We start from the raw sequence: 24,707 nt of genomic DNA, 5'->3' as shown, positions 1-24,707 counted from the left end.
GCACAGCTGTGGGAGAAGCAGGAGGAGGCAGATCTGGCAAGGAAAAAAGTTCCTTTGCTGAACATGAGGAAATAGGAAGATGAAAACATGCTCCACCCGCTTTTTCCCAGCCAGCCATACCCTCTGTTTTCCAGCCCAGTCCTGGCAAATGAAACTCCCTGATTTCTGGTGGTGCTTGGCTTGACGTATAAAAGACTTGGAGGTTTCCTTTCCAGAGACTTTACTTTACGAACAACACTGAAGTGTTCCTGGCTTTGCAAATAAGTGACTCCTGACTGGGAATGTTTCTCCTGCAAATTCTTCTCCAGTCTTGGGCTCTCTATCACTGGGCATATGGTGAAGGTAAGTTTGGAAAATCATGTTGGCTTAATTTAAAACTAGAAGTAGTGAGTATTCTGTGTGGTTTGATTAGATTTCTGAGTAAGGAGCAGGAAGGGTGAATATAAAGCTGGCTAAACACTCTATGAATGTGAGTTGTGAAAAGCAGCGGAATAAATGTGTTAGTCTTTAACACTGTGATTTTGGCTGTAAAAGATTAACATGCTTATCCATGGATCTTTCTCTTTCTTAGTCATACTGCTTATTTTCACAGATCCAATTCACATACCTGATGGTGGATCATCTATAGTACCAAGTTACAGAATAGTCTCCTTAAAATTATTTGCCTGGGGCTAATCCTACTATTGTTTAGGTAGAAAATAACTATTTTTTTTATTTATGTTGGGTTTTAAAAATATTTAACTAATTCAGTAACCCTAAATATCATTTACTGGGGAATATATCCTGTTGAAATATGTGGAAGTGATTTCTAAGTACATGTGTGCAGAAATAGAGTGATTGGATTGAAACTTTATCTGTGTTTTTGTTTCTTGCTGCATCCAAGTCAGTAAAAATATTTTAATGACATTCTGAAATGTACAAAGAATCCGTTTGGAACTCCCAGTCATGATTTGGAAATTAGTGCTAGACCCAAATAACCATATTATAATCATGTAAATGTCTATTTATATGTAAAATTCTATTATCATCCAAGAGTGACGGTGAAAGATGCAGAAATGTTAATTGGAACAGATTAGTAATAATTTTCAGCCTTGTGCATAGAATGAATTTAGGACTATTCCTTTTGGAGTAGTCAGGACAAATTTGTGCAAATGATTAACTAAAAAGATTCCTCAGGGGTGGGATATTGTGCAATAGTTATCATGTTCTAAAGAATAACCATGTTTTAAAATAAGGGAAGATTCCATAAGATAAGTCTGGTATCCAATTTTAATGGAGCCTGAAGAACTTCAGAGAGCTTCTCTTATTTAAGCTTGGAGTTTCTTCTCATGTACAGGCACATGCCCCATATACATCCATGCATTCCAAACGCACCCATATTCCATAGTTTTTTTTAGGAATAGTGACTCAATCTTGAATCTATCTCCTATTTTATTATTGGCAAACACGCCTTGCAAAAACAGTTTCTCTCCTCCCAGATATATGATGAGCCAATTGCTTTCCTTTTTCTTATCTTCACTCTTGCATATTTTAAGGTTAAATATGCAACCATAATGTAAATCAGCTTCACATTATTTTTTAAATTTTAAAAAAAAATACAGTCCTAAAATCTTGATACAATTGCATCATTACATTGTTTACCATGGAAAACTTTGGTTTCCCCACAATATTAAACATAGCTCCGGCCATCAAAAAGTATCCCCCTCCCCACAAATTGATCAATTAAAAATAAGGTGAACTAGAGAACTTGACAGGAGATCAAGAAAATGATTTGCCCATAACTGATACTGGTGGACAGTGGATCATCTCAGAAGTGATAGATTATTCTCCCTTTTAGCCACATTTTTTGCACTAGAGGAAGAATGTTGAGGTCACCATAAACAATGGTGCCTGTCAGTCTGGCTCATATAGTGCCTTGGCAATCATCCAGTGCCACAGTCAGTGCTATGAGAAACATATTTTCAAAGGGGAAATTAGGCAGGCAACCCCACCTTCCTGAATGTGTAATACTTCCTGTACTAATCTCTCTGCTCTTTTCAGTTAAGATTACAGGATGCCTTCAAACAAAGGGAGAGAAAAGTGAGATAAAAAGATCACCCAAGCTGATTTCCTTTCCTTTTTTAAGGGGAGGGAAGGTGAGGATTGAGCAAACCCTTGCCATCCTTCACCTCTTTAGCCAGAAGCAGTAGACTGTGAAGAAGAGACTTAAACTATTACTTCCACCGGCTGATTATTTCCTTTTTTTTATTCTCAGAAACTCATACCTTCATCATGACATTGACTGCCAACTTTTCAAAAGGCAACTTTGCGAAATTTGTAGGCAATGCCGCCCTAGATGGGATACTGACCCATAGCTTGGAGGGTCATAATGAACAATTGAACGTGAGCCAGCTGTTACCATTAGAGGAATCCAACCTCTGGGAACAGACAGAAAGCAAACTTCACAAATACCTGCAGAGCTTCCAGGGAATGGTTATGATACTCTCCAAGGAAAAGATCATATCCTGTGAGTAATGAAGGAGGTTTTAAGGTGGCAATAGTTGGGAGTATATGTTAAGGCAACAGACTTTTTGCCAAAAAAACCTGTATTGCTGAGCACCAACATTTATGATTGATGAAAAAAATGACTATATCATTTCCACTATTTTGAGTTGAGAAATGTAGGCAATGTAATTTCTAAAAGCAATTTCAAAAGCAAAGCCTTACTTCCCAGTAACAAGAAATAATGAAAGAATTCAAAAATTCCAGCTTTACAAGCAGTGGTGGGTTTCAAATTTTTTTACTATTGGTTTTGTGGGTGTGGCTTGGTTGGCGTGGGTTGGTGGGCGTGGCAGGGAAAGGATATTGTAAAATCTCCATTCCCTCCCCAATCCAGGGGAAGGTTACTGCAAAATCCCCATTTCCTCCTGATCAGCTGGGACATGGGAGGCAGAAAATAGATGGGGGTGGGGCCAGTCAGAATTTTTACTACCAGTTCCCTGAAGTACTCAAAATTTCCACTACCGGTTCTCCAGAACTGGTCAGAACCTGCTGAAACCCACCTCTGCTTACAAGTGATGTTACCACATCTATTTTGTATTGTACCCCTTCTTTCTGCTAAAACTGAATTTTCAAATTAACACCTAAAAGGGGGTTGTCTCCTGTAAAGAGTGAGAATAAATGGAATTATTTTATCAGAGGTATGGAATTTATAAACAACATGTTTGTGATCATTTAGATAGCTGTGCTGTGTCTAACAGGAGTTAATACGGGTTAGTTGCAAACAAAACATGACAAGCTAATGTTCTTTCTTTTGTTAGTTAGTATATTAGATGAGGGGAATGCTGCAGCCATGCTGCATTTGGAACTCATCAAAGACTTTGTTTCTCAAGGTATTCTCCATAAAATGATAAAATAGGGCCTAGCTCATACCATAGTTAGATGAACTTTGGCGAGTACTACTTATGGCTGCATGTCAGCTTGAGGGAAGTCAGTAGTATAGAGTCAAAGAGCTTGGTCCATATCCCTATATTGTTCAACTTTTTATTAAAAGGAGTTGAGAAGACACTTACTTTTTATTAAAGGGAGTTGAGAGAACTTGGGAGTTGAGAGGACACTTACAAAATTTGCAGTACTAAGGAGGGAGGGATGGCCAATACTTCATGGGGGACGGAAGATTCAGACAACTTGAATAGTAGTACATTGAAATAAACAGAATGAAATTTAATAGAACATAATATTCCACATCTGGGTAGGAAAAAGAAAAGACCCAAGTATAATCATAGGGGATATTGGTTGGCAGTAGTCCACATAAAAAAGATCTGGGCTATGGTCAAACTCTTTTGAATACTTTGGGGTCCTAAAGGTAAAAAAAAATTGGAGTAGGTTCAGGGTATGATTTCCAAGATAGTAAAGAATCTGGAAGCTAAGCCATATAAAGAATGATTAAAGGATTCAAATATGTTTGGCCTACAGAAGAACTGAAGGAAGATATGATAAACTTTAAAAAACTGAAGGATTATCAGATACAAGGGGATGAATTCTCTAATGTTCTAGAGGGCAGGATCAAACTCACCGAGTTAAAACTGCAAGGAAGTAGTTTAAGCTAGAAATCCTGATTTTTCTGAACTGTCAGCCAGAGGTACAAGTTGCCACAATTCTCCTTTGCTGAAGGCCAAATAGAAGTTGGTCATCTGTCAGAAATGGTCTAATAGATGCCACAGGGGATGGACTAAATAATTTGTAAAATTCCTTCCAACTCCATGATTCATAGCACTGGCAGCAAAAATAAGGAGTTACGTTATCTAATAGATGTCCACAAAATCTGTTTAAGATAGATCTGTTTAAGAAGAGTCCTTTAACAGGGAAGTAAAACTGAAGATTAGAAGCCACTTTTGTAACTCCCCCCCCCACACACCTTTTATATTTCTTTCAGTTATTTTCACTTATTTTATTTTACTTTTAATTTTTGGAAATTTTCAGTTTTAAAAAAATTAGATATATAGATTCTATTGAAGTTATGATAAAGCAGGTAATTGGAAAAATGTACGTTGTATAAGAATATTCGCAAAGCCTGTTTGAGTGCTTCCTTTGTTCTATTATGTTCCATTACGTTGTGTGTGATGTTCAAATAAATATTTACTACATATTTTTCTAATGGATCTTTTGATTGCAGATCCCATATCCATATTTTGCACAAAGGGGTGCGAAGTGTCTGAAAATGGCACCAGAAGCTTCTACAAGATTTTGCTGGATGGGAGTGATTTCCTGAAATTTCACACAAAGAATAATAACTGGGAAGGTTTATCTAACACTTTGGTGGCCAATTATACCAGTAAGAAGCTGAATCAATTCCAAGAAACAACTACCAATCTACAGTTCTTCCTACAAGAAACATGTGTCAACTTTGTAAAGATGCACACTGACAACAAAAAAGCCATTACTGGTATGTGAGACAATTGATACCGGTAGTTGCAGAGAAGCCCTTGCCTAAACAGATACCCTGACAAATTATCCTGGCTCAGTCAATTCGTCTTATTCACTAATTCTCAGGAATTAGGAAAGGATATACAATAAAAGTAGCGCTGTCATCTCAATAACACTGGAGAGCAAAATTCTGTAGTATTTTGCTTTTCCTTAATAGAAAGTAATAACCTTAGAAATGCGTAACAAAACAGGAAAATACCTGATTGTCAGGAAGGGCATCCAGCCAGTATATGATCAGTTCCATCCAGTCGCCCTGACTCTAGCCTAAATAGGGTCTATAGGGGAGGTAAAAAGGGAATATTTGATAAGGTGATGTGAAGATGGGCAGAACAGGGTCTGTGATCCCACCATCTAGTGCAAACTATTGTACAAAATATTGCATATGTGGTTGCCCACTTGTCGTCCAGGGTACAGTTCTAGCTTGGGGAAGAAAATCCATGTCTGTATAGTAAATCATCACTAGACGCTTCCTTTTAGCATTTTCTTCCTGCAGAAGACTTCCTATTGAGATAGTATTTGAAATGAAAGCTGTGTTGGCAGTCATTTTAACATGTTGTTCCTGCCCTCTCCCACCTCATCATCATCCACAACACCCCGCCCCCCCCAAATCCAACCTAAAAGCAGGCCTAAATTTTCTATTTTCTTTTGCAGGGCAACGTGAAGGACCTTCACATACTCCGCTGGTGATAGGCATCAGTATCGGTGCTCTTGCTCTAATGGGATTAGCAGTTTGCCTGTTCTTGTGCACAGGTGGAAAGAGATAGCAGCACTGACACACAAACGAACTATCAGCTTTCTTGGTTTCTCAATGGAGCCGATTGGAAGAGAAACATGCAGGACTCGTAAGTGTGTGGGGAAACACACCGCTACAATGAAAAATATAGGCATCTTGTATCTATTTGAACAAATGATTGCCTTTTCTCCTTGAAAGAAACTTCAGCTGGGATAGGTGGCTTTAGACTAGGAGGCCCAGGCTCAAGTTCCCACCTAACCACAGAGTTCATTCATCACTTTGAGTCAGTCACTTTCAATCCAACTCAACCCAATATGCCAGTTTTCATACGGCATTGCATTTTATCATGCTGAGAGCACCAGGTTAGAAACCAGGAGACTTAAGTTCTAGTTCTGCCTTAGACATAAAAGCTGGCTGGGTGACTCTGGGCAGTCACTCTTTCTCAGCCACAATATTGAGCTCAGGCAACAAGCCTGTCATAGCCAATGCATCACCCTTTGGCTGATCTAGAAAAAAGCAGACATTCTTTTGTAGGAATTTTTTTTGTGTATGAAAGTAGTAATTTTTTTTTTATCATGCTGTCTCAGTATATACCTGTTTATTTTCATTTTGTGCTGGTTTTTTATTGTGACCATGTTCTATTTTATTATGTTCTGCCAGCAATGTTTTAATTTGCACTGTACTATACCCCATTTTGGGGAGGTATTTAACAATCGGATTTGCATGTTCTTTTATTCCTTTATCCATCAGGCAAATACAGTATAAAAATCTAGAATGCTCAAATTTCTTTTTGTTTCTTTTTATGTTCATCTTTGAAGGATCCCAATACAATTATAGTTGTATGAAGAATTTTAGGCAACTCTGATCAGATCACATTAGAGTTTTAACAAAGGAAATACAAAGATGGTAATACAATACACTTCAGTTGATTTTGGGTGGCTCTTTCTATACTTCCCTCCATTCCTGTAGTTCCAAAGACAATTTATGATGATAAATCCAGTGATGTGAGAAATCTTATAAGCCTGTGGACCTTTAAGAGCATTCAGAATTAGAAACTGTATGTTTTGAATTTAATTGGGTCAAGCTAGAAATGCTTCTCTCAAGAGATTTTTATAGAATGTCTTCAGAATTTTACTAGAAATTAGGATTCCACTATTTTTTCTGGATCCTTAGGATTACAATGCTTACCAGGAAACCATGAGATAACTCCATGCATTTTATTCTCATAACACTGAGCAGGCGGCCAACAATTATGAAACTGTTCCCTGTTCATCACTTCTAAGTGCCCTAAAGATCCTCCAAAAATGCTCAGGTAATTAAGGATCTTATTAGTTGTTAAACCAGAATTTAGACCTGGGGCTTTCAGTTATGAGCTGGCATAATCATATATTTAGTTATATATATTTTTTAAAAAGCCTTTTACCTGTCTTTAAGTTTCCTTTCATTTGTAGAACTTATAGTTCTTAAAACAGAAGAAAGAATGTCAAAATTGGCTGGATGTTTTTTTATAAAGTTATTCCAATCTATGCAGAGTTTGTGGCTATTTATTTCACTGCTGGCCTTTTTTTTGTTCTCTATTCATATAGTGACTTCATCAGTTTCATCCATTATAATACAATGTTGCTAGTAAATATCAGTGGGCTGCTTTTCCAGATTAAATAAAACAATTTCATTTTTAGTCAAGGAAATAAACATTATTTACTGCTAGGTCATTCTTAAGACTAAGAGGCTGATCCAGGGTCAGAAACTGCAGTCATCTTTTCAGTAGATATATAAATATGATACTTCAAAATACACAAAAGTCTGCATGAGACAGTTATGGGTGTGCCTATTAGCCAAGAGATTGGGAAAAATAGAAACTATGTGCCTTCCGAACCATACCGTGTCCAATGGTCCTATAATCATGTGAGCAGTTACAGTGTCTTTGTTGTATGTAATGAAAATATGCCAATATTTATAAGAATGAGTACCCTACACTGTGCAATATATGTAATTTGAAAATATCTGGGAAATTCTAAACACTCAGAATCTATACTTTGCACTTCTGGAAACGTATGTGCTACTTAAAATATGAATTGGCCCAAGGTTCCCACAAATTTATAATTCAGTATTCTTACTTATCTAGTTACATAAAATGTTGTAACTGTAAATTAGAGGAAATATCAATATAGAGCTCTGTTAAAAAAAAACCTAACAGCTCCTATCTAAGTGAACAAAAACAACATAGCACATTTTCTTCTAAGTGCAATGACAAAAAGGCTCTCATTTCATTTAAACCAGTTTCTCTCAATTTAACATTTCTAAGTGTTAACTTGCAAAGATCCCCTCTGATGGTGACAAAACTTAACACTTCTACAACTGTAAATAACAAGAAGCACCTGGCAGTTTAACCAGAAGAGAGGCCAGCAATTTGCAGAGGTAGCTATTATCTGCTCATGCCTCAAATTTGAACAAGAAAGATAGGGATAGGTGTAACTCCAAGATGGGCCACAGAACATCTCAAAACCAAGGTGATCCAAGATAAAGGAACCATGAAAAAAAAAATGAAAACTCATTAAGGGTGGCAAAAAAAGTAACATCAAAATATATTTGAAAACGGAACTTCAGTGTGCTAATTCTGTTAAAAACACGATCTCTCTCTCAACTGCTGGAGCCTAATTGCTCCAAATAGAGCACCAGTTGTATCCAGAATAAAGACATTTTGTTTGTTGTCTTCTGATCCATCCCAGAATTATCCTTGCTATTGTAAAAAAAAGAGGTTTCAGAGGTTACTCCACCCTCTGCATTTGTTCTACAATGACCAGCAGAAAAGACTGCAGTTTACAGTACTTATTTCATTTATCCACAAGAAAGTCCATTTGTCTCAGTCTCAATAGCCCTGCAGTCCATTATACACCTTCTGAACAGATGCTTGTTTCAGCAATTGTTTGAGACCTGCAAAATAATAAAATCACAATCACAATACAACAATACACTTGAGACTGCTACTATATTAAGGGGAAAAACAGTCATTATTCTCAATTCTCAACTAGCATATTACTCAAAATAGTTCAAAGAGGAAACCTTCAATCATACTATAGGTAGTGCTCGACTGATCCACAACTGAGCCAAAATTTGTTAATTTGTTACCTGGATATATTCAATTATTTTGAAAAGGAGACATTCACATTGTTTTGACAAATAGTTAAAGCAGAATAAGAACAAGCCAGGTGCCTTCCTGAAACAGATCCCAATGACTTTTAAGATTAGCCATTTCATTCTATAATGACCAATTTCAAATTTACGATAATGGATGTTTTCTTGGTTGCTATTTACAATATATCTTCTAAAATTTGTACTATAAGTGATCCTAGCACAGATCTCTTAATATGCTACAATGAACTGTTTTTAAAAGTGTATGCTACTATGGGGCTGCATAATTTAATAAATAAATCTACTTTGTTTCAAAACAGTTATTTTTATGGTTTTTAGCATCTCTAAACCAAAACTGTAGGGTTTTGGAATGAGTTTGGAAATCACCGAGTACCTTTTTCTTTGTGATCATCTCCTCTTCTCCATTTCTGTGTCATTTCTGTTTTTCAGATTTCCACTAATTTTTTTTTGTGTAGCCACTGTAGCTTCTTACACTGTTTCATCTTATTAGCTTCTGACATGGAATACTATTTGTTGTTGATGAATTTATTAAAATCTGCTTTATTGATGTCCAGCATTTCTATTTGAGTACATTTAAGCTTTAAATGTTTCTTTATGCTAAGAACCACAAAGACAGCCAACATGTTTAGTTTCCCACAATGTTCCTTCTGCTTCTACTTCAACCTTCTGGTTAGCATCAAAAACATGGTTAGCATGATTACCAGGTTACCCTAATTTTAGTGTATTTTAACATTCCTTAAAAATTAGAAAGTTGTCAGTTAGGGTTGTCAGAAATTTCTCCCCAGGTTTCTCTACCAAAAGATATCAGGGTAATTAAAGACCCCATTGCTGCTAGCTATTGAATTTAAAGTTAAAGATAAATGTTTCCCCCTGTCCAGTCATGTCCATATAGGGGTGGTGCTCATTTCTGTTTCTTAGCCGAAGGAGCCAGCGTTGTCTGAAGACACTTCCGTGGTCATGTGGCCAGTATGACTATATGCTGGGGTGCACGGAACACTGTTACCTTCCTAGTGAAGTGGTACCCAGTTATCTACTTGCATTTGCATGCTTTAGAACTGCTAGGTTGGCAGGAATTGGGGAATTGTTTGCAGGAATTGACAGCTCGTCACGTTGTCTTGAAATGGGATGTCAGCTTTCCAGCTGACATGCTCAGGACCTTAACTGCTGAGCCATAGCACCCTATTTAATTACATTTAGAGGGCAGCTTATATTTTATGCCTCCTTAAAAAATTGCAGTTTGCTTTAGGAAAGCATTATTCCCATCTTCTCTTTGTTTAGCAGGTGACAATTAACACCAACAACAATACTGTAGGTTGGTTTCTTGACTCATTTATTGCTGAGCAGGCATGAAACTCCTTGTTCTGGCACTTTCTGTTATTTCTGGCTCTTTTGAACTGATTGTACCCTTTAGATTTCTACATTCTGAGCATTAATATGTTGACAACCAAGGCAATGAATTTAATAATGTTTTTTCTGAGTTATCATTACAGTACTATGATACATACTTTCTCGCTGTTCTCCAGTCAACTGTTCTTTTGGAAATTCAATATCAAATGTAATGATAAGGGAGCCTTTGATGTTATTGTTATCAAAGTTTGGAAGACCTTCTCCTTTCTTCCACAGCTTGGCTCCAGGTTTTGTGATTTTATCTCGGGCAATATGGACCTAACCAAAAAAAAAAAAAAAAAAAAAATGTTGAATATTTTCAATAGGATTAACATGTTTTAAGTGGGAAGTATTTTACCAAAAATAATCATGTCAATACAGGTAGTCCTCAACTTACGGCCACAACTGAGACAAACATTTCTGTAGTTTAGTGAAACACTTGTTAAGTGAGTTTTGCCCCATTTTATGACCTTTGTTGCCACAGTTGTTAAGTGGATAATTGCAGTTGTTAAGTTAGTAAGATGGTTGTTAAGTGAATCTGGCTTCCCCATTGACTTTGCTTGTCAGAAGATCGCAAAAGCTGACCACATGACTCCAGGACACTGCAACTGTCATAAATATGAACCAGTTGCCAAGTGCCTGAATTTTGATCACATGATCATGGAGATGCAGCAAAGGTTGTAACTATGAAAAATGGTCATAAGTCACATTTTTCAATGCCGTTGTAACTTTTAATGGTCACTAAATGAACTGTTGTAAGTTGAGGACAATCTGTACTATATCTTATTGCCAACATGTGTATTATGGATACAAAAGGATTCTTTGAAAATGTTTTCAGACAAAGTAATCTTCTACCTTACCTTATGTCCATCTAAATGAGCAATATCCATTTCAAATCCAACAAGAGCTTCCACAAGTGAGATGGTAACATTTGTATATAAATCATCTCCTCTTCTTTCAAAGACTGGATGTCTGTAGTCAACATATTAGAGTATTAGTATTTTTTGTTTCTTCTGGCATGGCAAACTCACTCTTTTTACAGCAAGTGAAATTAAAAAATATTATCATTTAAACTTACTGACAAATTGGAAATTATTTATTAATTTTCTGAAGAAATCCATTTAAATCATTTTGAAATTTGAGTGAGTACAATCATGCAAAGTATGGTAATTTTTTGAGTCATGATTAGAATTAAATTATCATTTGTCCTAACACCATAGGGATATTAATTCTAATTTTACGTACTAGTGTTTGTATGTGTAAAATATCTCTGGATCTGTCATAATATGGCACAGAAAAAAACTTTTAGATCTTCACAGCAAGAGCCTTGATGGTACAGTGGTTTAGTGCACCCTGTCATTAACACAGCTGCCTGCAATTTCTGCTGGTTCGAATCTCTCCAAGGCTCAAGGTTGACTCAGCCTTCCATCCTTTCTAAGGTAGGTGAAATGAGGACCCAGTTTGTGGGGGCAATAAGCTGACTTTGTATAAAATATACAACAGAATGAAGGCTATTGCTTAACGCATTGTAAGCCGCCCTGAGTCTTCGGAGAAGGGCGGCATATAAATCAAATTAAAAAAACAAAAACAAAACTCTTTGTGTGTTTCCTTTGAAATCATCTTTAGACATTCAGTGCAGATATTTTTTCCAGAAATAACTCGACTCACCTCGTCTTTGGTAATAGTCGAGAAAGGTTTAGTCTGCTTCAGGCCACCACTGTTTCCCAGAAGCAAACACTTTTAATGCTCTATGTACTTCTTGCCCTGAAGGATAATCTTAACAGTCGGAGCATCACTGGTTTAATGGAATAATCTGCCCACCAAAGCCTTTGATTGCACAACATTTTTTCATGCAAAAATGTTAATTGCTAGTACCACTAAAGCAAATGTGTTCATTGATAGCTAATATTGAAAAAATATTGGTAAATTATTTCGTAAAGCAGAGAAACTTACTTAAGAACTTTTATTTGGAAGCGCAAGTCACCTGGTTCTCCATCAACATGAGGTTCTCCTGATGAAGTTTGAACAAATGTTAGGTATGTTTAAATATTTCATAACTAAACCATCTCTTTATAGTGAGACCTTAGGTCAATGTTTCTTTAAGATTTCTATAATGGCATGATCTACCAGGATGGGGACCTTTTCCTCAAACTCTGTCCTTGTAAGTTAATGAAATTCAATATGTATAGTGAACTAAAAAAAAATTGGTATACATTATTAAGGCAAAAGTCTAAAAATACAAGCTGGTTAGACTGAATGTGAAATCTTACTAAACTGCCTCTTTTGGTCTGCATAAAAATCTATGGTTAGCACATAGTTGTGATGTAATCATTATCCAATTCATTCAGATTATGAAATATCTGGCAACAAGAACAAAAATAGGTAGTGTTGCAGCAACAGCGATAAAAAATTCAAGGATGATAAGACTGATACACAAGGTTTCTATTTCTAGTGTCATAGGAACTCATAGCCAAGTTCTCTTGAAAATTATTATGTTAGACATTGGCCAAAAAGCTTATACAATAAAAAAGAGAAAGGAAAAATGTCAGACTTACAGAAGATAAATAATCTTCTGCACAAGATTATGTATCTTCTGTATGTATTTAAATTTTAGTAGTGTTATAGGAAATATTTTTTCAAAGGCACAAAATGTTCCAAGTATTTTTAAAAAAGCAGAGTCCAAATTAGGGTCCAAATTTCCACCTCAGTTTATTTTTATCAATTTGAAGTTTTTCATACCTCCCATAAATTATAACCTCCAATAAGATGTCAAAAGTTAAAAAATAAAAATTAAAAGATGTACCTTCCCCTATAAAGGGATATTCCATCCCATCCCTAACGCCAGGTTCTATCTCCACCTCTAACGTTCGTTCTTCATTCACAAGTCTGAGAAACAGGAAAATATCAAACAGTTAAACAATAAATATATTTATATGAAAGTGGAGATTTCCCTTTAACACTGCATTAACACTGCATTATTTTAAGTATTTTCAATCAGAGTATATTAAGTTTTATTTTACAAATGTTAGTTTAAGTCTACTCATGCTTACAGTTGTTGTCCTAGGTTTACATGCCCCTTGCAATAAACAAACCCCTCATAGGTTTACATGCCTCTTGCAGAATTTTTACGATGTGGATCATTTTATAAGTGAACATGAAATTACTTACACATTTTTGTCATGTGATTCAAATTAAACAATCAGGTATCTAAGAACATTGCAATCATAAAACAAACCATAGCAATAAAGGAAAAAATAAAATTGTTCTGTTCAAAAATTCCCATACCCTCGAATATTTGGGCAGCCTGAAAGTTGTGAATGGGACACACTTGGACTCCAACATGACAATGATCTGATATCTAAAGCTAGGCTTTCAGTGGCTGAAGCAGAACAAAGTAAATGTTCTAGAGTGGCAGTCACAGTCTCCTGACTGCAACATCATTGAGCTTGTCTGAGATCTCAAACATAGACTCATTCTAGACAACCAAAGAATGTGCAGGACATGCAGACTTTTTGCCAAAAGGATATATAGCTTTACCACATGAGAAAATAAAGGGTTTCATTCATAACTATCCTAATAGACTGTTTAGGAAGTTGATGTTAAATGGAGCAATTAGGACTGTTAGGATCATTGATGTTAAAGGGAGCAATACATACAATTAAGAACCAAAAGGATGCAAACCACTGTTTTATAATTTTTTTATTGCTATGGTTTAAAGATTGTGCTATTCTGTGATGCCTAATAGTTTAATTTGAATCACATTATAAATATTTAATTTTTTTTGTTTATTTATAAAATAGTCCAGAACATACAAATTCTGCAAGGGTTATGTAAATTTATAAGCACAACTTCATTTACATAGCTACAGGGAACACCTCAAACTTTAGCTAAATATATATGTTGTACAACAGTGTTTCTCAACTTTGGTAATTTTAAGACGTGTAGACTTCAGCTACCATGCTGGCTGGCGAATTCTGGGAGTTGAAGTGTATGCATCTTAAAGTTATAAAGATTGAGAAACACTGTTATAAGAGGGATGGCTCTACACAGGTAAAAATTTGAAGGCCGAATGTATAGATATTCACAAAGCACCTGTTGGAAATCCCTTAAAACAATTATGCCTTTCTGGAATAGCACAGTGTCTTCTACACTGTAGTACACTCCTTAATAAAAGATACATTTGATTTCAAGAATTGTCAGCAGGTGCTACCATGTATCCTCTAAATACTCTAACCCCCACCCCCCACCCCACGGCTTGAATTTGAAGCACTGCATTGCAACTTTTATTTGGCAGAACAAATCTACCAGGGATGTTATAATGACAGAGCAATTGAAAGGGTTCCTTTCAGTCACCCTGAAGATTTTCAGGCACAAAAGTTTCTTCCTTTTCTTCTCTTTTCAAGCCATAAAAAAACAACAACACCACTCTATGCCACCTTGTGGCTCATTCTGGAAATGGAATCATCCTTCCTCTCTATTTTTAACAATTATGTAAGACTGTCAATTACTCAAGCACCAAATAGCCACAGGACCTCAAACTCACTTGACATTGGGACACTCATCACAGACAACTTCTTGTGTCATCTGGAAACGTCCTGGGCCTAACTGGGTTGTCCTCATCTCTTGCCGGCAATTGCATTTTCGTTTCCCTGGTGCTTGTCTTGCAACTGGCTTGTTTCTTATAACCTGCAAAGAGGTAAAGAATGATGTTGTTGGATGCAAACTTTACAATAAATAACACTTTAGCCCTCTCAAATGAATAAAGCAAACATCTCATTTACAATACACCTATATAGATTTTGTAGCATAAATAAACTTAATATAATATAAACAATCACAAATTATGCCCTGGATTTTCAGTTAGTATTTAGTTGTGATTATTATTGATCTTTCCCTTATTTAAAATTAATAGCTCATTAACAAATAATAATTTATTAAATAATTTAATAAAATAAATACCAATATAGAGGTTTATAATCTTAGCACACAATAGAATTAAGAATTCTTTGACCATATTTGAATACTCATCCAGTTTCCTTTTCAAAAGTACTTCAATGGAGCTAGTGATATCCCCCCAGACGCCTCAAAAAGGGAAAATGTGAAAGTAAAAGCTATAAGGGACACTTCAAATCCTAGCTAAATTCCTACACTTCTAGATGATAATCACAGCGATTATACTTAATTTTAAATATAATTAAATATGCATGTAACAGAAATAAAATTTAGTTTTTATCTTGGTTCCACTCATTACTTTTTGGAGGATGTCTATCATCAAAGGCAAAGTGTCTTTGTCTGGAAAAAAGTTACACAGTCCTATTGTATATAAATAAGGCCACTGATTAATTTGAATTGCTCTCCTATTGCTTCTTTCACAAGCATGTAGCACTGAAACAAAACTGAAAACAGTTACCTAACATTCACCATGCACTGCAATTCTAAGTGGTCCCAAGGATATTTTTGGTGTTCCCTCATATTCATTCACTGACAGAAAACTATTTCTAATAATAAAGCCTGAAAAACAGATTTATATAAGCAAAGGAGATCGATTAAGCAAATTGCCTAACTTACTTCCACAAAATTTCCGGAGTATACTTCTTCCAGCGTAACTTCTAGGTCCACAATAATGTCGCTTCCCCTTGGAATGTTCCTGTCTTGCTGACGAGGATTGCCTCCAAACATGAAACCAAAATCTCCAAAGAAACTGAAAAAACATGAATATTGATTCATTTAGCTTCCTTTCTATTAAACTTATAGGAGAGCAGGTAAGAATTACTAACTAAGGCAACTATCAGTATAGGAAATAAGGAAGTTGATGGAGATTTATTGAATTATGAGAAGGAGGTACAACAGAATCAGACTTGCAAGAGTCTGTTATTATAGCCAATCTCAATAAAAGTAGTTTTAGACTTCCTACAAAGTTGATCTTTTGGTCTGATCTACCTAGTGGGGATGACATCAATTTCACAGGTCTCCTATGCTCTTTTATTGATAGGCCAAAGACTTTACTTTTGTTACTGGAGACTGGCTATAATTCAGTTTAGTGAATTAGGGAGGTTCTGTCTCAGCCACTTTCAAACTTTATCTGATTTTAATGCTGGACTTAAAATATGTTTTATTTCTTGTCTTGGCAACAGAGCTTGCATATCTCCATCAAGGCCATCTTCCTTACAGTCTACAGCAACTCAGGGAATTTTTTAGCTAAGATGCAACTCTATTTGACAACCCCCTTACTCGGAACAACCCCCTTACTCCAACTTTCATGGAATTTTATCTAGCCATGGAGAAGTAAGCCATATTAAGAGTACATTTAACCTTGGTTGTAAAAAATGGAATTGACTGGGCAAAACAGCCATCAGCTTCCTATAAAACCTGATCTTTTCTTTTAGAAGAAAAAGTATAGGTAGTCTTCGACTAATGACCATAATGGAGCTTGCCCATTATGGTTGTAAGTCATGGTGTCATAAAAGTGTGGGTCATGTGAGTGACTCAATTTTATGACCTTTTTTGTGGTAGTCATTAAGCAAAACCAGTCATTAAGCAAACATCACCATCATTAAGCAAACCAATGGTCCATGGTTTTGCCAAGAGCCAGAAATGCTGATTTTCAGCAAAACTGTCAAAATGTAGTCATGTGACTCTGGAATGCTGCAAATGCCATAAATATGGCTGTGTTGCTAAGCAACTGAAGGTCAGCGATGTGACTGGGGAGGGCTGCAACTGTCAAAACTTTAAATTTGCGTTGTAAGTAGCCCCAAGGTAGGTCTCTTGTAACTTTGCAAGTTGAGGACTACCTGCAGAAGAAATCTGGTAGATAAAAGTGGCATACACTTCCTAATCAATACACTAACTGTGAACTCTAATATTCTTATGTTGCCAGGCCTGTAACTTGTTTGAAATAAACTGATAACTAAGCCTTCACACAAATCCACTGACTTCTTAAGTTTGTGCCCTCAGTGATGAGGGTTTTCCAAATGTTAAACGGAACTGAGCATTCACATTCAGATTTAAGGCAGAGTTAACTCAACTAAACAAATAGCATGGAATGTGACTGTTATTGTCTCTGTTGCAAGACAGCAATTCCTGGTGAGGGTTCATCCATGGCTTGGTGTTAACTGAACAGGCAGACCTGGCATGTATTAATGAAACCTGATTTGTGTTCTCAGAAATGTATGCAGAACACTCTGGGTTTTAAACAACATGTACAACAGCAATGAGAATGCTGCTGGTCACAGCTATGATCAGCAGCCCTGTTTTTTATCTTGCAAAGTGTGAATGCCTATATGTCAGGCTGGAGCTCCTACTTATGACATAACTTCTAAGTCCATGGAGTAATCAGCGTTGAGAATATAGTATGTTTAATTCAGAATAGAAATAATCTCTTCTCAGATGGCCTTGATCTTTGGTGAATCCTGGGCAAAACCTGAAATAATTCCCACTCCAAACACATATAGAACGTCTCCAGAGATTTGCATAGGGCCATCATTATAAGTTCACAATTTAAGTGTTATGAACAACTTTCTAACTCATTAATTGATATAGTTATTATTCTGCTGGAATTTACTAATAGCAATTCTGCTACTGCTGTCCTTCATATTGTTTAAAACTAGTTTTAGATGCTTCATTGTAGTTTTGCTCTTGCTGAACAAAACATAAAAGTAACATGGCTGAAATTAATGAATAAGGATGCCATTGTACTATACTGTAAGATAACACTTTATCATGCAAAAAAGTGGGAAGGAGCAAAGCACACTTACTGTGAAAAAATATCTCCATGAGAACTTTGATGTCCCTCTTTCAACCCTTCTTCACCATAGGCATCATACTGCTTTCGTTTTTCCTCATCTGACAATACCTGCAGGAGACATAAACTGCATGTATTAACATAGGTTTAAGGTATTCTAAACAGGAAAATGGACAAAATTATCATTTTGCCTCCATACCATACAGATCTGATAATTTTGTTGTTGTCTGATATTTTCCAGAAAGAAATATTTTAAACTGAAAGCAGTTTGTGTCCATCCCTCACCTATGTATCACATCCAGTATTCCACAAATGGCTACCTATTCAGAAAATTATCTACTGGAAAATTGCCAGAATGCATAAAAGTGGCCAAATCACACCCAAAATTCTCAAATGGATTCTAATTCAGAAAACTATCTCCTGGAAAATTACCGTGTTTCCCCAAAAATATATATTTATATTTTTTTGAATCCCCAAATAAGCACTTGGCCTTATTTTCAGGGAGGTCTTATTATTTTGGAACGCGTGGAGCAAGACAGGGCTCCTCTTGCCGTCTTACCTGATTTTGAGCTCTGTCTCCCTAACCCTAATCAGAGGAAATGGCGGGAACCGGCTGCGCATGCGGTTAAATATTTTTGGGGAGGGCTTATTTTCGGGGGATGTCTTATTTTTGGGGAAACATGGTATTAAGACATACCTGAATGGCCAAACCATCATGTGACTCATAGGCTTTTTTAAAAATAAAAAATAACCAAACCAATGCCACCAAATATTGCTGCTACCAGGAATATTGGTGGAATATTGCTTTGATTTCACAGCCGCATCTGCTTCAAAGGCACAGTGTCCCCAATGCCTCCAAGCTTCAGAGGATATGGCCAACTCCATCCCACCACTATGCTGCTAGCCACTGAACAATTAATCATCTTGCCAGATACTCCTTTGTGGCCCACAATTAGTTTTAAGGTATCAATCTGGCATTTTTCCCTCAATGAGTTGGGCAGGCCTGGTCTAAAGAAAAAGAACATTCCAGAGTTCTCTAAAACATTCAATTTGCACACACTAAATCTTTTCCTAATTAGATGTAATTTACATCTATAAATTTACATCTATATTTAAATAGTACAACAACAAATAGGAACATGTTTCATTGATTTCTGTCTAAAAGATATCCTCAGCAAAAGTGTTATATATGCTGAAAAACAAATATGAGCAGAAACAAAACATTAAGGTCACAAAAGTTTCTAAACAGAATAATTTTGAGATCATGTGACTGTAGTACATAGGGATTATTGGGATAAAATATCAACTGTTTTTCCTCCAAACCCCACAGAACTGGCAATTTCAGGAACACTGTAATGATTTTCTGGAATTTAATCTTCAATCTTCCAAGCTGTAAGCAATTTGTGGTCGTCCCTTCATCCAGAATTTATGCATTAGCAACTGCTGCCTAATTCTCTACAGTCAAAAATATGTCTAATTTAATTTAGTAATACTTACTTTTATAAAAAACAGTGCACAGAACTGCACTTTTCATAATACTTTTATCTCTACATAACCACTGATTACCTAGATAAAATTAGCTTGCAATCTCCAAAAATAGTTTTTTGGGATGATTCTTTCCGACCAAAATATAGCATATAATTGTTTACATTATGCTACAGCTTGTTCAGAATTGTTAATCCATTTTGTCATAAGACATTTTACAGGACTGGTTATACAAGAGCAACTAATACTGCTAAGTACTTAACTATCAAAAGGACATTTCAATTCTATTTCAAGGGAAAAGATTTAGAAGAAACTGACAGAAATGAGGAAGAAGAATGAAGAATAACAGCTTCATCTGTTTGTTTTCTTTTCTGTTACATGTTAGCTATTCACTTTTACATCCTGCTGTGTGTATAAGGAAGCTTACATACAGGCAGAGCAAATCTTATTATTAAAGCATATTCTCATACATAAGTTTGGAGTAGCATGTCCCAAAACAATGCAAGAATATGTCACCTTCTTTAAACTAAAGGAAAAAGAAGAGCTCCATGGCCTTCCAAATTTGACAAATTAAACAGAAACATCTGCTTGCTCCCCACAGTACATAGCCAGCCACACATGTAAGGATCTTTATCTTGCCATTAATCAAGTTCATGAAAGTATTCTTCAGCAACAGCATATTAAATGCCAATGCAACATTCTAACACAGTTTTACACTTTAGACATCACTAAATAGGGCAGCATGAACATCCATGTTTTGACATATTTCATCTGCTACACTTAAACGCTGAAAAGAAATAAAAATCCTCTACTGCTTATTCACAAAAAAATAACACTTTCCATAAATCATTTTCAAGTACTCTATTAAATCAGCCTAAAGAAAATGAAGGTAAGTTTTCAAGAACAAAAGTCTCATTAATGTCACAAACACATTGCTATTTTCCAGTTAGTATCCATCCTACTAAAATTCCATTGAAGAGAACCATCCAGGAAGCACAGGATGCATATGTTGACCACAGACTTCTCCCAAATACACTTACCTCATAGGCAGCCCCAAGATCCTGAAATTTTTCCTGTGCACGTGGATCATCAGGGTTTCTGTCTGGATGAAGCTGAAGGGCTAGTTTTCGGTAGGCCTTTTTAATATCTTTAACAGATGCACTGCGAGGAACTCCCAAAATCTTATAGAAATCTCTCCTGAAAAACATTAAGAAGTTATTGCCTCTTATGATCCCCCAAATTAAAAAATAGCGGGAGAAAAACAATTATGTTCTTCTTTGCCATAAACTGATAATAACAAGAATAGCAAAGTACAGAGAAAGTTCTACAAGCCTTGTATTCTAAGGATAATTGCACATGCTTTCTTCTAACCTGTGATCTTAAAGCTATAGTCTTAAATATATTCATTAGTCAGTTATCATGTATATTAGGATTACACAGCAAATACAGGTAGCTCTCATGTGCTCACTCCTGGATCTAACAACCTTCCAGACAATCGCTTATGCCCCAGTCACTCCACAATTGGATTACTGCAATGAACTCTACTTAGGACTTCCTTTGAAGAGCATTTAAAACTATAAAACTATAGCTAGTGCAGAATACACAGCATTCAATGTCCCTTGGTATGTCTATGACATCTGCAAACTACACTGGTTACTGGTAAACTTCTGATTATCACCTATACAGCCCTTCATGGCATAAGACCAGGTTATTTGAGAACCATTTATCTCCAATGATTTCTGCCTGTCAACTAACATTAGTCAGTTAATGTGCTCCAGGTCCCTTCAACCAGGGGTGAAATGCGAACCGGGCGAACCGGTAGCGGACATGTGGCCTGGGTCACCGAATCGATAGCGACTGCTGGCTGGCCACATTCCCGAACCGGTCCCCTGGTCGCTGCTCACTCGCCCCGCCCTGCCCCGTTTCTGCAAAGGCAGAGCCCCCCACTTGCAGGGTGATCCAAAGAGGGGAGGAAGATGCTGCAGAAAAGGCCACCTTCCACCAGGGCCAGTGTGCCTCCCATGCTGGCTCTGCGGGGCTTGGGGCTCCGAAGCAGCCCACTCGCTTCCCACTTGGCCAGCTTCCTGCTCTCTTTGACCGCAGGTGCCACTCTGGGAACTCGGGCTGCGGAGTCCTGCGCTTCAGGGGAAGGAGGCTCACACGGCGCTGCTTCCTGCCGGCAAAGAAGCAGAGCGAGAGGCACGGAAGCTGGCGGGGCATCAGCCCCCCACGCGGGGAGAGGGCCAGGCCCGGCCATGCCAGCACAGAGCCCACGGCACTTTCCCTTCAGCGATGGCGGTGCTTAGCTGGGTGGGCCAGTGCGGGCAGCCCTTCATCGTGCCGAAGACCAGGTTACCGCACTTGTAGTCACACGGCCATCGGGAATGGAACAAGATGCGGGTGGAGAGGCCAATACAGCCCCTGCCGAGGCCGCCCTGGCTGAGTGATCGCCACACCTCCCCAACAACAGGCGCGCCAGGACCGCCTTTGCCACCGTGTGCTGTGCATGGAAGGGGCTGCCACCACCACTCTCACCGCCCTCCTCCCCGCCTGGCTCTAGACATCCGCCTGCCCTCCCGGAGCAGCACCGCCGTTCGCTTTTGTTTCGCAGCAGGAGAAGGAAAAAAGCGAATGGCACCGTGACAGCAGTGCTCGAGGGCAGGCGGACATCTGCAGCCAGTTGGGGAGGGAGGATGGCGAGAGCGGCGGGTTGTTCCAGGAAGGGCCTGGTGTTTCCCTCAGCTGCAAATGCTGAAATTTGAGGCCTACAAATTGTGTTAAAGGGTGAGCTATTGATGGTTGTGTGGAAGGGAAACAAACTGAGCGTGGGACGGAGAGAGCGTGGGGCTCTCCCTGGCCGTGGTCAACAGCATCATCCCGCCGCAGCCCACCTATGAAGTCTTTGGCTCTGTGTGCCGTGCCGATGGAGGCTTGGGGGTTTCAGTTGAGGAGCTAGCGCGCACCCAACCCTGAGGCGTTGGCAACGTGCTAAAAGGTGCTTGTTTCTCTGTCGCTCCGGGATTCGAACCCTCCCCCTAAGTAAACGTGACAGGCGACATGGCGCCTTATGCAAGTTCTGAGAAAGCTGGCTTTTGGGTTCTCGGGCCCCGTTTAAAGCCCTTTGGCCTCAGGAGTTCTACAGGAACTTTAGAATGGGACTGGCCTCCGAGGAGGAAAGAGCCGAGGGCTGAGCTTCCCAATCTTTCTTTAGGCAGCCTTGAGCACACTTAAAAAATGAGCCCTTCTGCCTGGATGCTTCTGTCCACTTTCTCACATCTCACCTATTGCTCCTTCTCAATCCACCTGGACTTTTCCCCTCCCTTCTTTAGATCGCCCTGCAGGGACGGGCTCTGCCTTTGCAAAAACGGGGCAGGTGGTTTGTATGGAGGATTGGCAGGGGGGATGTGCGGCCCTCTGGGATGGAGAGCGGGGCAAGAGACGGCTCCGAGGTTTGCTTGGGCAGTCAAGCCAGATCGTGGAGGGAAACTCAAAGCATTGGGGGCTTCAGAAGGGCATAATGTGCTTCAGAATGTGCAGCTCCTGGCTCTAACACATGACTACTAAGCCACACCCACAGAACAGATAGCAAGAATTTTTAGATTTCACCACTGCCTTCAACCAAACAATGCCATTTATTACGTAGAATTCAGAAAGTACGGTTCTCTCTGCTATAGTGTCTGCCATCTGGAATGATAGCCCCCAAAGATCTACGTAGCTCTCACTGTAATAATGTTTTAGAAGTATTTAAAAACTATGACTGTGCTCCCCCCGCTTGGGATAGGGTATTTGTGAATCCTGTTGGTGGAGATTTTTGAGGAAGGGGGTGAGTATATGGAATTTGGTGGTCCAGACATTTCAGATTTTTTCTTTGTTGTTTTTCTGTTTTTAAACTATAAGCAGTCCAAAGCAGCTCTGAAACTGGATTGCCTCCAATCAAATGGCTCAAAGGGAAAAAAAACTGTAATTCTTACACAACTAGAAAACTGTAGGCTGGGGAAGCCTGGCATAAGATTAGAAAGGTCAGAGTAATTTCCATCCTTTATTTGTTCATTTAATGCTGCATACGCCCTTGAATTTATTGGCAGAAACAGGAATAAAAAACTCTAAGTATATGTAATTGTAGTCTATGTGCTGAGTGGAAGAAATATTCTGCCTTTCAATAAAATTTTCAAAGAAGCTTTCATTTTTTTTAAAAAAATTAAAGGATTATATTTTTAAAAAATAAATTCAATAAAATAAAATTTAAAAGCATATTAATAATTTATAAAGGAAATAATAATCAAAGTTATTTAATGAGTTATATTATATGCTTGTTGCTATAAAATTATATCAAAAGTAGGTGATAACTAAGCTTTCCTCAGGAAACATTCCATAATTGGACCCGTACTGAGAAAGTCAATAAGCAAGAGGGTAACAGATTCAAACAACTGATTTCAGTAGGGTAGAGGACAGATAAAAGTAGAAACATGGATATAGATTCCAGCCACTGAAAAGAAATAAAGAAGTAACAGGTCTAAAGCGATCTTCATGACTGAAGCGGGGATCTGAACCTGAGTGGCTATACATGTAGATCATCACAGCATTCCCCATGGTCATGTGATTTACATTTGGATGCTTGACAACTGACTCACATTTATGACGGTTGCTGTGTCATGGGATAAAGCTTTTGCGACCTTCTTAGAGGCAAAGTCAATTGGGAAGCCAGCTTCACTCAACAACCATGTTACTAACGTAACAAATGTGAACGATTCACTTAACAACAGTGGCAAGAAAAGTCGTAAAAATGGGGCAAACTCACTTAACGTTTCACTTAGCAACATACTATTACCATCTGGCAGACGGTACAGGATAATAAAAACAAGGACAAATAGGCTGAAAAAGAAGCTTCTATCCCAGGGCAATAACCATATTGAATTCTACGGTATAGTGCAATATCGGGTTTTCAATTTCAATTATATAGAATGTAAAGGATGTATGTTTGTGTTTTTATTTTTTACAGTTACCCTGTTTCCCTCAAAATAAGACATCCCCTGTCTAATAAGCCTAATGGGGCTTTTGAGTGCGTGGCAATAAGGCCAAGCGCTTATTTCAGGGTTCAAAAAAAAATATAAGATAGGGTCTTATTTTCGGGGAAACACGGCACAATGTACATTTAATTTCATTGTACCATGTGCAGTGACAATAAAGTAAAGAAAACAAAATATACAGTGTGGGTTCAATTGTGGTCGTAACTCGAGGACTACA

General features: G+C 37.8%; 2 protein-coding genes across 2 annotated transcripts in view; one reads left to right on the top strand and one right to left on the bottom strand.

Annotated features, from left to right (window-relative positions):
* On the top strand, positions 1-7,224 carry LOC117678476 (endothelial protein C receptor-like). Its single transcript, XM_034439605.3, has 4 exons — positions 1-342; positions 2,255-2,506; positions 4,655-4,924; positions 5,617-7,224. Exons 1-4 carry the CDS (start codon positions 282-284, stop codon positions 5,727-5,729), a joined length of 696 nt encoding a protein of 231 aa, XP_034295496.2. The 5' UTR covers positions 1-281; the 3' UTR covers positions 5,730-7,224.
* The window catches only part of DNAJB11 (DnaJ heat shock protein family (Hsp40) member B11), a 19,760-nt gene continuing 1,534 nt past the window's right edge, over positions 6,482-24,707 (bottom strand). Inside the window, exons 2-10 of the mRNA XM_034439604.3 lie at positions 20,504-20,660; positions 17,992-18,089; positions 15,806-15,938; positions 14,781-14,923; positions 13,041-13,123; positions 12,191-12,248; positions 11,098-11,209; positions 10,357-10,516; positions 6,482-8,632 (exon numbers count right to left, since the gene is read on the bottom strand). Coding sequence (XP_034295495.1) covers positions 8,568-8,632; positions 10,357-10,516; positions 11,098-11,209; positions 12,191-12,248; positions 13,041-13,123; positions 14,781-14,923; positions 15,806-15,938; positions 17,992-18,089; positions 20,504-20,660 — 1,009 coding nt within the window. The 3' untranslated portion in view covers positions 6,482-8,567. The remainder of the gene's footprint in view (positions 8,633-10,356; positions 10,517-11,097; positions 11,210-12,190; positions 12,249-13,040; positions 13,124-14,780; positions 14,924-15,805; positions 15,939-17,991; positions 18,090-20,503; positions 20,661-24,707) is intronic.

Source organism: Pantherophis guttatus, chromosome 6 (genome assembly GCF_059756535.1).
Source record: "Pantherophis guttatus breed Tessera chromosome 6, ASM5975653v1, whole genome shotgun sequence".
Lineage (NCBI taxonomy): Eukaryota > Metazoa > Chordata > Lepidosauria > Squamata > Colubridae > Pantherophis > Pantherophis guttatus.
The sequence above is the reverse complement of the archived record's forward strand: the minus strand, read 5'-3'. Positions and strand labels throughout refer to the sequence as shown.

Bases quoted from the DNA above. Each gene is read 5' to 3' on its own strand.
- LOC117678476 (XM_034439605.3), top strand. From the start codon at position 282: ATGTTTCTCCTGCAAATTCTTCTCCAGTCTTGGGCTCTCTATCACTGG. The intron at 343-2,254 runs GTAAGTTTGGAA...TTTTATTCTCAG, and splicing joins TCACTGGGCATATGGTGAAG to AAACTCATACCTTCATCATG. The intron at 4,925-5,616 runs GTATGTGAGACA...TTTCTTTTGCAG, and splicing joins CAACAAAAAAGCCATTACTG to GGCAACGTGAAGGACCTTCA.